The sequence below is a fragment of the Alosa sapidissima genome, chromosome 2 (genome assembly GCF_018492685.1).
Source record: "Alosa sapidissima isolate fAloSap1 chromosome 2, fAloSap1.pri, whole genome shotgun sequence".
Classification (NCBI taxonomy): Eukaryota; Metazoa; Chordata; class Actinopteri; order Clupeiformes; family Clupeidae; genus Alosa; species Alosa sapidissima.
Genome location: NC_055958.1, coordinates 9,339,923 through 9,355,628, shown reverse-complemented (window position 1 = coordinate 9,355,628; position 15,706 = coordinate 9,339,923). Strand labels below are relative to the sequence as shown.

General features: G+C 41.3%; 1 protein-coding gene across 5 annotated transcripts in view; it reads right to left on the bottom strand.

Moving 5' to 3' along the window:
- The window catches only part of dab2 (DAB adaptor protein 2), a 235,420-nt gene that overhangs the window by 117,848 nt on the left and 101,866 nt on the right, over positions 1 to 15,706 (bottom strand). For 4 of the 5 annotated variants that reach the window (XM_042066207.1, XM_042066191.1, XM_042066199.1 and 1 more), the window contains 2 exons: positions 13,981 to 14,079; positions 13,745 to 13,876 (listed from right to left, as the gene is read on the bottom strand). The exons of the other annotated variant lie outside the window; for it this stretch is intronic. In XM_042066207.1, the coding sequence (XP_041922141.1) occupies positions 13,745 to 13,876; positions 13,981 to 14,079 (231 nt within the window). The remainder of the gene's footprint in view (positions 1 to 13,744; positions 13,877 to 13,980; positions 14,080 to 15,706) is intronic. 5 annotated transcript variants of the gene reach the window in all.

Sequence of the window (15,706 nt, the reverse complement as noted above, 5' to 3'; positions counted from 1 at the left end):
TCCCAGATTGTTCTACTGACTTGGAAACTGGATGAGTCATGGAAACAGTAAGTCAAGTCGCATCAAAATCAGTAGTGGCAGAACTCCCAAGAGCCACCTGGTGGTTGTTTGGGTCAACTGCAGTTTGTGCCATTTCTGCCGAGAATATGGTACGCGATTCGTGCGTGATTCATGCAGGAAACCGTCCAAACTTAACTGATACCCACTGTATTCTCTAAACCTGACTAACATATGCATTTGTCATGTATACAGACCTTACTGTCCTGTATCTGACCCTAGGCAGATGGGTCAGGCCCTTGAGTCGTGGATCTGCTCGAGGTTTCTTCCTATATGTATCTCCAATTCTAGGGAGTTTTTCCTCGCCCCTTCTTTTCTCTTCTTTTCTTTTCTCTGATTGTCTAACACTCTGTAAAGCGCCATGAGACATGTGTAATGTTTTGGCGCTCTATAAGTACAATTCAATTGAAATTTGAAGTTAGTTAGCCACAGCACTAATGTTCGCTAATGCGATGGTTTGCTGATGGAAGATATAGGACATCTGTCTACGATGAACCCTAAACATCAGGCTAGGACATTTCTGCTTGATAATTACAGTGGGCAGTGCTTCGACTTGGCCAGCTTCCCTCGCAGTCCGCACGCAGGATCACACGACTTTAATTTGTATTTTTCCAGTGACGCTGCAACAACGCTGCAACAACCGGCAGAGGTCTCAAGTGAGCAGGGTGTCTCGTAAAAAGAAATGGAGCTGGAAAACCCTACACAGACTTCACTACAGACTTTAGCAGACTGGTTTAGAAATAATTTAATAGCCAGAAATACGCCTGCCCTGCCCTAATAAAGAAATATTTGGTTAACGGCGGGTGAATCCCGTTTGCAGCCATAGAAGAAACGCAGGACAAATTAAACATTCTGGTTTTCTCTGAGTGCAACGATGATAGACAGACATCATTTGGACAAAATATAGAGCATATTAACCTCCGTTGCTCAGCCAAATACCTTCCTGTTACGTCCTGTTATCACGGAGTTACAGGCGATAAACGATTTTTGATGGTCACAAGTTTACTTCATTAGCGTTTATTTTTTTGATTATTAAAGAGTGTTTTTCATTTAAAGGCTTGACTTCGTGCTTATTCAGAAGAGCATTTAGTGCTCTCCCCAATCCCAGACGTTCACATTGCATGTTTGTTTGTAATGGATGCAACCGCGAGATACGCTTGTCATAGGCGCCGATACCGTGGGTGCTCCGTCTCTCGGGCACCCACTGAAAACATCGAGCACCCACGTGTGCCAGCTTACAGTCCCGGCTAAATTTACATTAATTTAAAATCAAACATCGCAGTTTATGTTAAATTCAGCATCTCTCATAATGTGATTGGATATGTTGCTGTCAATTCCCTACCTTATATACTAACCACCAATGAGAGCGTCTCTCGTATGAAAATTCCTGACACTTCCCACCTGAAGAATTAACGCAAGGCTTTGTCGGGTCTTCAGCCCCGAATGTTTAAAATGTATATAGCCCTGAATATCATTTTAAAAGTAGTCTGACAAAGCTTATTGTTTTGTGACACAGCTAAACACTGGTACCTCATAGAACGTCTATAACATAGCCTAGGTGGTCGCAACTCAAAAAAGTAAAGCAGATAGAAAGAACTCACGCAAATCTAGCCTACAACACGCAGACAGCTTCATGCGCAGGGAAGAGAGAGCGCGCGCGCGCACTGTGCTTTATGATTGTTGGCTTCTGATGGTATCTTGCTAATTCACTGAACTGCATTAGGTGACACAAATGGTATTGCCTTTATCTTATAACTCCTTGTCTGAGCGACTACCAGGCCTATGGTTTTTAAAAGTCAGATGTTCCCTGACAAAGACATTCGAAAATTAAGAATGTTTATTGACTTGAAAAATACACTAATTTTTGCAAACTCCCTTCATTCAACCCTTGAAGACATCGCGGTCTGGTGCGCTATGTAGATCGTTTCTCGTACCATTTAATTTCTCAGAATGTAGGTCTACTAGGCCTACAATAACGTCATCACCAAATACATCTTTTATTTTTAGTTGATCAACCACAAAGAGTAGCATAGGCCTACTGTGCACAGTGCACTGATGACTGTAGCAGCCCAAGGTAACCAGTTGTTGTAGATGAGAGGCAACCCCTTGTTTCAGATAGCCTGGACAACATGTTATTAACTGACCGCCCGATTCACGTTGGCTGGGGGGCAGGGGGGGGCCATCAGACATTTGTTCCCAAGGGTCTATGAATTGTTAATCCGGCCCTGCCCCCAACGAACGCAACTTTCCACCTCTGAGACAGCTTAAAAGAAGTCTAGAGGACTCCTAACTCACTAAGACCTACTTACTGTAGGCTGCGCAAACCACAGGCCTTTTTTTTGGGCAAGCCTGCATTCGAGGCAGGCCTTCTGTTGAAGAATTTTATATAAATCCTGCGCTAACAGTAATCCTCCTACCCCCCACTACCACAGCTGTGGATAGTGTGGCATGCTCACGCTTTATGTCTCCTTCTTGCAAACTAGGCCTATAGCCCAACCATTTACGTCTTCAAAAAATAACAACTTGCCAGATATGCCTTCATATCTTTGGGCTTCATTCAGCATTTTGTTCTTCCACTGGAAATGACTCTTCTACATTTGCTGCCTGCTGCATCCTTTCTGTTTGTATTGTTTAGAAAATGTTTGACGTCTTGAGTTAATGCATTAAACATTGTTTGCTGGTAACCAGCCACAAATAGCCTACAGATTCTTGCGTGCGTACATTCTCTATTCTCTCCAAAATGTGCCCCTTCTATAGGCTGGCCAAGTGCGTAATTCTGCGGCATAAAGCAGATGTATTTGTTTATTGTACAGAAAAATAAAAATAACCTGTCAAGCAGTCAATTGTCTACATTGCAGTCAATAAGTAGGGCAAATTACAAAACCAAAACGTGGGTCATAGTTGTCTAAGCCTCTGCTGTGAGGCCAAACCCATGAACAAAGACGCATTGATATCTGCAACAGAGGTTTTTTTGGCGAAACAAGCTCACAGCCGAACGAGTCATAGCACTGAAGGGAGAGGCAACTGGCATGTGATCTCCCCACGGGCCAATGGATATACAAGTTTTCCCCTGTGCCTACAATATTTAATCCAGTGTTTTGTCAGGTTGTAAAATGCTATTCGTTTTAATGAATTTTTATGATAGTATGAAGTACTCTTTGTATAGGGTACTATCTTAATTGCTTTATACTCAATACTTGACCAATGGCTATTGCATCTGTCTATTGAGAGTGAGAATGTGGCATGTGATCTACTGTGTAACCAAGAGTTTGAATCTGGGTTAAGATTTTGACAACAATATTGACATCGTTGTTTACCCAAGTTTATCTTTTGTGCAGATCATATTATCAAAATCAGAATCAGCCTTCTTGGCTTGGTTTGCGTAAGCTAACAAGGACCCCCCCCCCCAATGAAAATCATAGGCTACATATTCTCAGCTGACTCGTCAAAAAGTGCGCACCACCTTATTATTATCTGCAGGTGTGTGACTTACTTACGTGCACATGGCTGCAAATTGACTTTTCATTTATGTATTTTCTGCCTTGGGCATTTTAAAATATGGATGTATGATGGTTAGAAGTGTAAATATCAATTAGAAACCTAAATATATTTATAATTATTAATTTGCAAACAAATAACTGGCGTCAGTGACGTCTTTGACATGAAGATCCCTGGAACTATGCTTCTACTAGCATTCTACCACAGGTCGAGAGGTGTAGTTGTAACTACACAACTTTATGATAGTGGTTGCGAACGTTCGTTGCTACTATGGTTTTGGGAAACACTAACGTAGTGTAACAATGCGTTGGACTATGTAAGTTCCAAATATGAATGTAATTCTCTGGCAGAAAGCAGATGTACCTATTTGTTTATTGTACAGAAAAATAAAAATGACATGTCAAGCAGTCAATTGACTACATTGCAGTCAAGAAGTAGGGCAAATTAATTTATGAAACCAAAACGTGGGTCATAGTTGTCTAAGCCTCTATAGCGTAGCCTGTTAAAAACGTCGCAGAAGCCTACCCAAGGCTACAGATTAATTCTGAACAGTTATTTCTCTACTGGCTCAATTATCACACCACTGTTTTGATTTGCGTAGTTGCGTTAACCCAACACTGACAATAATGTAGACAGCAAATTTCGATTTCGATTTTCGTTACCACCGTGTAGTCAAGCCTTAAGCCATACCCAAGTAGCCTAAATCGAGGTAAATCGAGCTTTTTCAGAAGGGGCGGCAGGCAGAGCGATGTACAGTGGCAGAGCGACGCACAGTGGCTGAAAGTGGTACTAAAGCTTCACGCAGCTTCACGCCTCGTAATGCGTGACTGAAGTGGCCATTTGAAAGCGATGCCCACTGTAGGGTTTTCTGCTGTTGACTCGCTCACAGTCCTTGGTGGCCCTGTCAGCTGCTTTGTAAAATGTTGCATTAAGACCACAAAAAGTCTACACAAAATAAATGTGAGCAACTGAGCGTTTTAATTCCGTAACACTCACTAGACTACTTGCAGTGCCAAGTTTGATGTTGTTTGGATTAGTTTGGTTGGTTACACTTTACTTGACAGTGTCGACATAAAAGTGACATGACACTGTCATGAACGTGTCATAAACAAGTCATAAACATTTATGACATAACGCTTCGGTTATTAAGTGACATTCGGTTTTTGTCATAACAAGTTAGGGTTAGGATTAGGGTTAGGTTTAGAGTTATGGTTAGGGTTAGGTTTCATGTGTCATGACAGTGTCGTGTTCACGGCAGTGTCATGTCACTCTTATGTCGATACTGTCAAGTAAAGTGTTACTGTTTGGTTTTACTCATTTTGAGTAGGCCTAAACTGTTCGCCAAAGGCCATCATCTCTGGTCCCAGCTTGATAAAAAAGTAGGCTCTGATTTAGCCTAGTCTACTGTATGACAGTTTCTCAAAGTCAAGGATGAGATTTTCGAGGATGCATGCGTGTATCCTCTCTGTGCTTTGAACACCCACAATCCTGTGCACACATGATTTTTAATAATGCACCTGCAGTTTCCTGCACACTCGCTAGTCTGTTCCATTGTGTGTTTTCCGTATGCTAAGAAGAAGCCTTACCTCGTCTTTGAGGGATTCAACTCGGCAGGACTCGTTCTATCAAGCACAAATCCCTTGACTTTGAGAAAAGCCCTATGACTTCAACAAGGTGATCTTTAGTATCGTTCTGTAGCTTACAGTATCAATCACATGCCTTTGAATGCAGTCTGCTGCCCTGTTCACCGGCAATGCTACAGCGGACTTAAGCTGCCATCTTGCGGCGATACAGTGGGCGTTACTTTCAAATGGCCACTTCAGTCGCGCATTACGTGGCGTGAAGCTGCATGAAACTTTAATACCACTTTCAGCCACTGTGCGTTGCTCTGCCACTGTACATCGCTCTGTCAGTAGCCTGCCTGACGCCCCTTCTGAAAAAGCAGGAGGCTACCTTTAAACATAATTGTTGCCGAGAGGAATCCCCACAGAAATAACTGTTCAGAATTAATCTGTAGCCTTGGGTAGGCTTCTGCAGAAAACAATGTTGTTGGCGATTTAATACTATCTGGCAACGTTTTTAACAGGCTACGCAATAGAGGCTTAGACAACTATGACCCACGTCTTGGTTTCGTAAATTAATTTGCCCTACTTCTTGACTGCAATGTTCTTGACATTTTTATTTTTCTGTACAATAAACAAATACATCTGCTTTATGCCGCAGAATTACATTCATAATTGGCAGACTTCTGCAGACGCGCAAAAACTACGCTTAACCCAGATTCAAACTCTTGGACAGGGACTGATAACTGCTGCGCAATGGCGGCTGTCATCAGCCGGCCTTAACGCACTGCGCCACAGAATTGACGGCGTGTATGGGTGAATAGGGGATAAATAACAATAGAGTACACAACTGTTTCACCAGCACATTTAAATGACACGTGTTAAACGTTAATTCAAAGCAGTGGTTAATTTACAAGGTCAGTCTATATCAGGGGTCGGGAACCTATGGCTTGCGAGCCACATGTGGCTCTTTTGGGAACTGCATCTGGCTCTCGGACAAATCTGCCATTTGTTTACTCAATAAGTCATGAATAATTTTGGTACTGTATTAAATTAAAAATGGACCTACTGAAATCAAAATGTTAAAATAGTGTTCGGATTAACAATTCACACACACACACACACACACACACACACACACACACACACACACACACACACACACCATGACACAGAGCATTTCCAATTCAAAAGGGAAAGCACTGCTCATTGCAAAATGCAAAATGCAGAACCTAAACAGGCCTATAATTTGACTAAAACCGTGCAAAACTGGAGGTACACCTGTTATTATCTGAGCAGTCTCATGTATGTCCTCATTTTGCGAATGTGGGAGCGATATGAGCTTGTTGCATTTCGTTAGATGTCCGAGTCACGCATAATGTTTGAAAACCACTGGCTCGTAATCACAATAATTTAACACACGACAGTTGGATACCTCATCATGTTTCCATGCCTACATTTTGGTGAGTAGCATAGAGATCGTTAAAACAATAAAGTATGGCTCTCCGTTTGGGACATCGAAAACGTACATTTTTAATAGGGTAGACTACCGTCTGAGATGCTGACTTGCAAAGGCCTCGGGATAACACGTTATCTCCACTATCATCAGTCAATGCCCCCTTGATCAAAGCGGGGAATGAAAGAAAAAGTTTGAGAACCACTGGCTTAACAAGTTACCTGCAGTCCAGAACACACAGAATATTGCAACAAAGAAAGTTGTCTTTATAATCAACCACTATTTGTTCCAACAGCATTCAAACAAAGCCTTTATAAAAGTGAAAAAAAATATTCCATAAGAAGTAAAATAAAATACTGTTACTGTAGTAACTGTACCACATTATCCCAAGCTTCAAAGAGCTCCCCACGTCTGTGACAGACAGACGTGACACCGCTAAATTCTCCGCTTGTTTATACCCCACACTGAACGCGTAAGACCGCTAGGCCCATCACTGTGGGGTGCGGTAGCCTACTCTCTGGGATTTAAGTCAAGCAATATAACCATACAAATGTGCGGCCTGCTAACTCATTGTTTCAAAAGGAGTAATTTTGGCTTTGTCTGAACTGGCCATTGTAGGCTACGTAAAAATAAACAAGTATCCCCCATCCAATGATATCGGCAAATGTTTGTTTTCCAAAGTAAGAATTTCACTTCACCTTCGACAATGAATAGCTCATTACAATTATGTTACTGTTAAACGTAACTGGTATCATTACAAACATTATTCTGTGTCCTAAAAACTGGCATATTTTATGGCATTGTGTCATGTAAGGTCGTTGCAAAATCTAGAGAAATGTGTGAGGTGGTCAGCGGGGGACAATTGGATTGTGTTATTACTTGAACATTCCATTTGTAGGCTTCACGTAGCCCCGGTGAGTGGGGGTCGCTATAGGGTTTGAAATGAGTAATGCGTGTGAAATAGCACCATTGAGTACCTATAACGAAACATCCTACAGCTTAAATTATGTAAACTTCCCACGACTTCAATATTTGACAACATATCATGAATGGTACTTCAAGTATGTGTTATTTTAGATAGATTGCTGCTGGGCTATATGTCTTGGTTCATGTCTGTTAACAACTCATTGCTGTCAAGCTCGTATCTCGCGGTTGCATCCAATACAAACAAACATGCAATGTGAACGTCTGGGATTGGAGAGAGCACTAAATGCTCTACTGAATAAGCACAAAACCTTTGACTGAAAAAAGTCAAACCTTTAAATGAAAAACACTCATTACCGTATTTTCCGGACTATAAGTCGCTCCTGAGTATAAGTCGCATCAGTCAAAACATGCGTCATGAGCAGGAAAAAAACATATATAAGTCGCACCGGACTATAAGTCGCGTTTATTTAGAAATGTATTTCACAAAATCCAAAACCAAAAACAGAGACTATGTAACTGGATTATTGAGGCCAAAAAGATTCATGTTAATGAAGACGAAGGAGTGAAGGCAGCCAACACTGCAAAAAATGAATTCTAACCAAGTGTTATTGATCTTATATTAAGATTAAAAAATCTATTTGGTATTGTTTTTAGTATGAAAAGATTTACCTAGCGCCCTCTCAAAAGATCATTTTGACTTAATTTAAGAAGACTTTAACTTATTTTAAGGAGTCTTATCAAGACAAATTTGCTCAACGCACTGGCAGACAAATTTGCTTGTTTTTAGGACAAATTTGCTTAACGCACTGGCAGACAAATTTGCTTGTTTTCAAGATGAGATGTCTTAAAATAAGTCAAATATTTTTAAAATTAAGTCAAATGATTTCACAAGAAAGCGCTAGGTAAGTCTCTTTATACTGAAAACAATACCAACTAGTTTTTTTTATCTTGATATAAGATTAATAACACTTGGTTAGATTTTGTTAGATAAGCAGTTTTTGCAGTGAAGAGGAGAGCCACTGAAAGAAAATGCCAAAATGTATCTAAAATGTGGAGAATACAATGCAATCAAGCATTTTGGGCGATGTGGAGTCACAAGCTGGCAGCAGATTAAATGCTCACGAGAGAGAAAAAGATGCGACCGAAGCAAGCAGGCCTATAGGCCAGACGGTAATTGTAAAGCAATTTACAAAAGATTCACTGAACAAAAATGCTGATGTGGTACATGAAAATTTAGCTAAAAATGTGGAGAATGCAATGCAATCAAGCATTTTGGACGATGTGGAGAGACAAGCCGGCAGCAGATTAAATGCTGGAGAGAGAAAAAGATGCGGTTTTAAAAGGAAGTGCGAAGCTGCTGCAAGCAGGTGATATTTAGAAATATATTTCACAAAATCCAAGACCAAGAACAGACAGACTATGTAACTGGACACATTGAGGACAAAAATATTGAGTATTCTACAGGGAATGTTACTGAAGACAATGAGTGAATATGGCAAGGGGCAAGCTGAAGGCTGCTGACAAGGGCCTGACGCTAATTGTAAAGCAATTTACAAAAAAATCACTGAACAAATATGCTGATATGGTACATGAAAATTTAGCTAAAAATGTGGAGAATGCAATGCAATCAAGCATTTTGGACGATATATTGGCACAGGCTGGCAGCAGAACAATTGCTTGGCTGGCCACCTCCGAGAGACCGAGAGAAAAAAAGATGCGCATTTAAAACCAGGGTCTAAATTCCAGCGCGGGATTGCGGGTATTGCGAATAAATTACTTAGTATTGAGCATAATAATAAAAGTCCCGCAAATCTAGCCATCATAATGCGAGAAATTCCCACACATTTTACAGAGCTGTCTGACGTTAATATAATAATTGAGCGGCCTGAATGCGGGACTATTGACGGATCAACTCTGACTTCAATTGAACCCGATGCAGAGACGCACACATTGCAGGACCACTTTGGGGGTGCCTCTCTCTCGTTGCTCTCTCTCTCTCTCTCTCTCTCTCTCAGCAGGATTTATCACCGCTGAAGTCAAATTATAGCCTAGGTGCTTCAACATCAACCGCTATCGACAGGAAAGGAAAACAAACGTTTAGCGATCAGGAACCGTCAGGAATTTTGCAAACACAGAAGCATGACCGCCTATAACACGAGAGAACATGGATGACTTCTCCATTTGACGTTATAATCGATTGCGGACGTGAACAGACAGCTACAGACACGGAGCGCACAGTAGGCCTACTTTCACTTTCTGTGCGTATTCATTATGTGAAAGATAATTAGTAGCAAAACAGCGATCAAATATTAGGCTACATGGCAGTGAGTTTTGTTTTCAAATGTTTTCATGCATGTCTAGATAACGGGTGAGGAATGTTTAGGAGACTCGTAAATCCTCAAATTTAGGCTGCGCAAAGCACAGCACCTTTATTTGGCCATGGCTTGTATTCAAGTCAGCTATATAGTCCTTTATTTCTTGCGTTTTATTGTGAGACATAGGCCTACTTTTCGTTTGGAGCGGCATGGGTAGGCTATCAAAAGCAGATGTTCAATTTGAGATTTAATTTACGTTTGGACTGTTTGATTATATTGCTAAATATCGGGACTGATGACCACTGAAATCTGTGGGGTATTTAATGGCTCACTATTAAGTTTCATATAGTGTCGGGATTTCGATTGCCATCCACTTATTGCGAGATAAGGTATCCGCGCTTTCATTCATTCATAGAACGTGTGCTGCATGTGCTGCAAGGGAAACCTTATTCTGTATAGCCAAAGAGGTCTAAGATATAGTTCTTTTTTAAATTACGCATGATTTACTTTTTTTATAAAATTCATAGGCTGATGCCTGGCAGCAACAATTGTGTTTAAATGTAGGTTACTGCTTCAGCCTCTAGCTCAGAAGGGGGCGGCATGCAGCTTGAGAACAATGAGAGCAACATGTTGGAGACTCATGGTGTAGGACAATGACTTTTCATTTGCAACAATACCAACCAACAATATAAAATATTAAGAAGAGCTCTTTTATGAGTTAAATTGAAACAAAATTATACTAGCTTTTATTTGTCCAAATCTGAGGCCCGGCTATAAATAGAATCCCGGCCATAATTTGATTTAGGTATGCACGTGTGTTTCAGACATAGCCCAGCACTAATCTCTGACTGAAAGTGCACAGGACTTGTGCATTTGAGAGTGCTCTCTCGCGGCTGTAGACGTAATGTTTCACGTAGGGTTCATGTCAGTTAATATAAATTAACATTTAAAAACATGTTCAATTATATATTTTTTCATATATAAGTCGCACCTGACTATAAGTCGCAGGGCCAGCCAAACTATGAAAAAAAGTGTGACTTATAGTCCGGAAAATACGGTAATAATAAAAAAAATAAACCGCTAATGAAGTAAACTTGTGACCATCAAAAATCGTTTATCGCCTGTAACTCCGTGATAACAGGACGTAACAGGAAGGTATTTGGCTGAGCAACGGAGGTTAATATGCTCTATATTTTGTCCAAATGATGTCTGTCTATCATCGTTGCACTCAGAGAAAACCGAAATGTTTCATTTGTCCTGCATTTCTTCTATGGCTGCAAACGGGATTCACTCGCAGTAAACCAAATATTTCTTTATTAGGGCAGGGCAGGCATATTTCTGGCTATTAAATTATTTCTAAACCAGTCAGCTAAAGTCTGTAGTGAAGTCTGTGTAAGGTTTTCCAGGTGTAAGGTTTTCCAGGCTCCATTTCTTTTTACGAGACACCCTGCTCACAAGAGACATCTGCCGGTTGTTTGGGTTGTTGCAGCGTCGTTGCAGCGTCACTGGAAAAATACAAATTAAATTTGCGTGATACCGCGTGATCCCGCGCGCGGACTGCGAGGGAAGCTGGCCAAATCGAAGTAATGCCCACTGTAAGTTAAAACTGTACGTACACACCGCCGCCGACTTGAGCTTCCAAAGATTCAGGAAGTCATTCATTTTCAATGGAAGCCGGCTTCTCTCAGCTGCCCGAAGTGGCAAATCCGTCGACGTCACGTTTTGGGGGGCGTTTTGAGCGACTTGAGCGTCAAGCAGAAAGTTGAAAGTCAGTCATCTTTATGGTAATGAGCTATGACGCGGTTCAGCGACCAATGACCAGCAACCAATCGAATAGAATAAAGTATTAAGATAGAACATGATTGAACGTAAAATGCTGTCACGTCAGAGCGGCCAAAGCAAAGCTTCCCTGTACTTTTTTGACAAGCGTCCTTGACAGGGCGACCAGAGCTTCTTTGGAAGCTCAAGTCGGCGGCGGTGTGTACGTACAGTAATACATTTCACGCAGCTGTGTGAATCACGGAAAGCGCGAATGAAGTGGCCACTTGAAAATGGGACCCACTGTACCATAAATATACAAACAATAACTGATCAGAACCATGAGAATTAATTAAGTGTAGGCTAAACACCCCTCTTGAAGGACCCAAAACTATCGCAGGAAAGCAGTGCACTGGGCAACTCATATCATAAATGAGGAACCACTGAGGAAAAGATGTTTTGTATTAGACCTCCGAGTGTTTACGGCTGGTCGACACAACAGACGCTCATCAGAGGGCCGCAGAGGACATTCATCAGAGTGTTTTCAGTACAATGTAATATGATTGTGGTATTATTGTTGTGGGTCATTCAATATGACGTAAGAAAGGTATACTATTGGTAGCTTATTACAGCAGCTTCGGTCAGCGTTTTGTGTAAAATATAAAATGTAAAATGCAATTTTAAACGCGACAAACACTTCATTTGGTCCGCCTTTTTCTTGCTGAAATGGATATTATGAGGTTGAAAGGATTCCTGTTATGAGAGTGGAGCCCATAGAGTTGGTTTTTGAGAGAGGTGTGTTGCACAAACTGCTTAGTATTATGGACAACACCTCACATCCACTGTACTAACTACTGGCTAGACAGCAGTGTTTTCAGCTGCAGGCTGCCTCAACTTCACTGTAAGGACTGCTACAGACAGTCATTCCTGCCCACTGCTATGATAATTGGGGGCCAAGCAGCGAAGCTGCGAGGACCTCATTGTGTTTCTATGTTTTCCTATTATTATTATTATTATATGCAATGGGAGTCTATGGCAGCCCATAGAACCGTATGGTAAAAAGTTGGGAAATTTGGCACACTGATTGGGGACGGTCCCATGATTCATGTCACCAAGTTTCATGTCGGCAACTCGAACCCTCTAGCGCCACCAACAGGCCAAAGTTCGACTTGCGTTCATGCACGTAACTTTTGACCTGTTGGTCCGATTTTCAAAAGTCAGGTATTGTTGGAATCCTTGGACCAAGCCGAGTCAACGCATCCTATGACGTCATTTTCCGCCATGATGGATTTTCCGCCATTTTGGATTTCATCAAAAACACTTAAAATGTATCAGGGGTCACATACTTTCTCTGATTCCCACCAAATTTGACACAGATCATCTTCAGACCAAGCCTCACAAAAGTTATCACTTTTTGTCTTCGGAAGTATTACCGTTCGCCCGTAAAAGCCAATCAAAATTTGTGGTGAAGCCGCCAAACAGGAAGTGAGCTCATATCTCAGCAACCCTTGCATGTATCAAAACCAAACTTGGTACATTGACTCATGACCCCATCAGGAGGACCCTCAAGAATTGGTGACCTTTGACCTCTAGGGGGCGCTGTAATTCACAAACATGCCTTTTGGCCTGTAGCTGCTGCTGTGCTTAGAATTAAATTGTACTAGTGGTGTCTGGTAATACTGTGAAAGGTCCTTAGGTCAACTGAGGGCAACTTGTCACATCAATATAATTTATTCGGCCGCCATATTTGATTTGATCAAAAACACCAACAATTTCGCACCTTTGACCTCTAGGGTCACTGCAATTAGCAAAAATGCATTTTGCCTTGTAACTTTTGACGTGCTAGACGTGAAACTTGCTTTGACAGCTTATGGCCATACGTCTGATTGCAGCATTGAGCTAACAGCATTTCGTTGCCATGGTTACTCCGGCCTATCTGCTTGGCCCCCTCATTGCTGCTTGCAGCTATATTTTATAACGAGTCCCTTCTGTGCCAGGAGAAAATAATATTCTGAGAGTTATTTGAGTTATCAAGAGACCGTTGACATTCTGTTGCACATATTGTTAATTGCTGTTTTAACACCATAATTTCCCTTTGGGGATGAATGAAGCTGTTTATCTATCCATCTTTTTATTTATCTATGAAGGAACAGGTATTTGGTCTCTCTTACCACCTGAGCTGTTTTAATGGCAAAAAATTGGTGTTGTCCTTCAGCACCATACACATAACCAAAAGCACGGTTGTCTGTAACATCTCTGGCAATGAAGGAGATCTTGTTCACTGCATGTTCATGCTCAATCACCTGACAGAAGGAATGGAACACAAACAAGCAACAGTATAGACAGATGGCTGATGATGACATCCATACAAGCTTTTCATGAGTATGACTGGAATGGTCACACTTACCCCAGTTTTCTCATCAATTATTTTAATTCCTGTAAGGGAGATCTTCACCCAGATCCTCTGTTTGTGTTTGCCCTGGGACCGAGCAGCAATTGCCATTCCCTGTGTTACAGTACAAATAAACAAATTTGTCAAATTGCACATAAACTCAAATTGCACTCAAGTAGTAATTTCGAATAGGAAACTCAGGTCATTTTGGTTCCTCAGTTGGGATGAATGTGTCACTTCATGACATGGAAAGGCAGCCTAAGTGAAGACTTTAGTAAGGATGGGTACTGGGAATTTGTATAGGAGAAATTTACCGCTTATGTGGTGGAGAAAAGAACTCACTGTGGCCTATATGGGCTTATCAACCAATACACTAAAAACATCATCATCAAGGCGGTTTCTCATAATAATGTAGTAACAATACTAATTAAGCCTAATATTAAGAAGACATCCATGAAAAAAACATAAGCTAATATTTCATATCCAGAAATTACACTTCTCCGTTTAAAATGTTACTTTAGGTAGGAGGCTACAGTAGCTAACTCGCTAGCAACCGGGCAGTAACTGGCAGCAGCAGCATGGTCTGATATTAAGTTCTTTTTTTTACATGTATAAGTACATATACTCTTTTGATCCCGTGAGGGAAATTTGGTCTCTGCGTTTATCCCAATCCGCAACCTGCAACCCTCCGGAAGAAGTCCGAAGCGCTAACCAGTAGGCCACGGCTGGCCACAAATCCGAACACTAAAAAATTACACTATTAAAGGAGAAGTTCGGTGTGATATTGACCTAAAGTGTGTTGAAACATGATACCGAGTGTGAACTTTTGTCTCATAGCTCATCTCGGCTTGTCCCCTGCACTCAAAAATCTGGCGCAAGTTAGCCGATGCTACCAACAGTTTTTCGATGGAGATGCCTCGGGCATCGGCCTAGTCATGCAAATAAATCACTGTTTTACACCATTTACGAGGCTCAAAGTAGCTCCATACTTCATTGGTAGACTTCCGAGGGCCTTGACATTTAAAACGAGACATTGAGAACTTTGAAAAAGCACTGGTAGGTTATTTACAAGACGATTTATACAGACAGTACCTTCAAGAAGTTTACCGTTCGAATTTAGTCATGATAAGTCGAGCGACGAGTAAGAATGAACCAGGGGGTCAAGAGCATGCAGATTAGCTTCGGCATGTTAGCATACGCCATTTTCAAGTATGGCGCCGCATGGAGCATTTGGAACCAGCTCCATGCACGAAAATCCGTGTTGGGCACAAGCTCTCATGCGCGTACATGTTGGTGGGCGGGTACCTATCCGGCGGCTACAGCCAAACATTATTCAGTGCGTATTTAGATAGATAGATAGATAGATAGATAGATAGATAGATAGATACTTTATTGATCCCCAGGGGAAATTCAAGGTCTCAGCAGCAGCATACATACAACACAAACACATTCTTTAATTTCTTGAGGAGCCTATGAGAAGATGTGTATATTATGGTTATTTATGCATCATATGACAAATAAAGAAAGTGTATTGATCTTGTTTCGTTGTTGTTTGTCCCAAACAAAAATAGCCTAAACATGATTAAATACAATAAATTACAGCGGCATAAAGCCCTTGTCTCGTTACACCATAGTCACACGTTGCTGTCAACCCATAGCCGCCCCCTTTTGAGCTTGCCAGAGGCTGAATCAGTAGGCTACTACATTGAAACACAATTATTGCCGCGAGGCATTCCAGCCT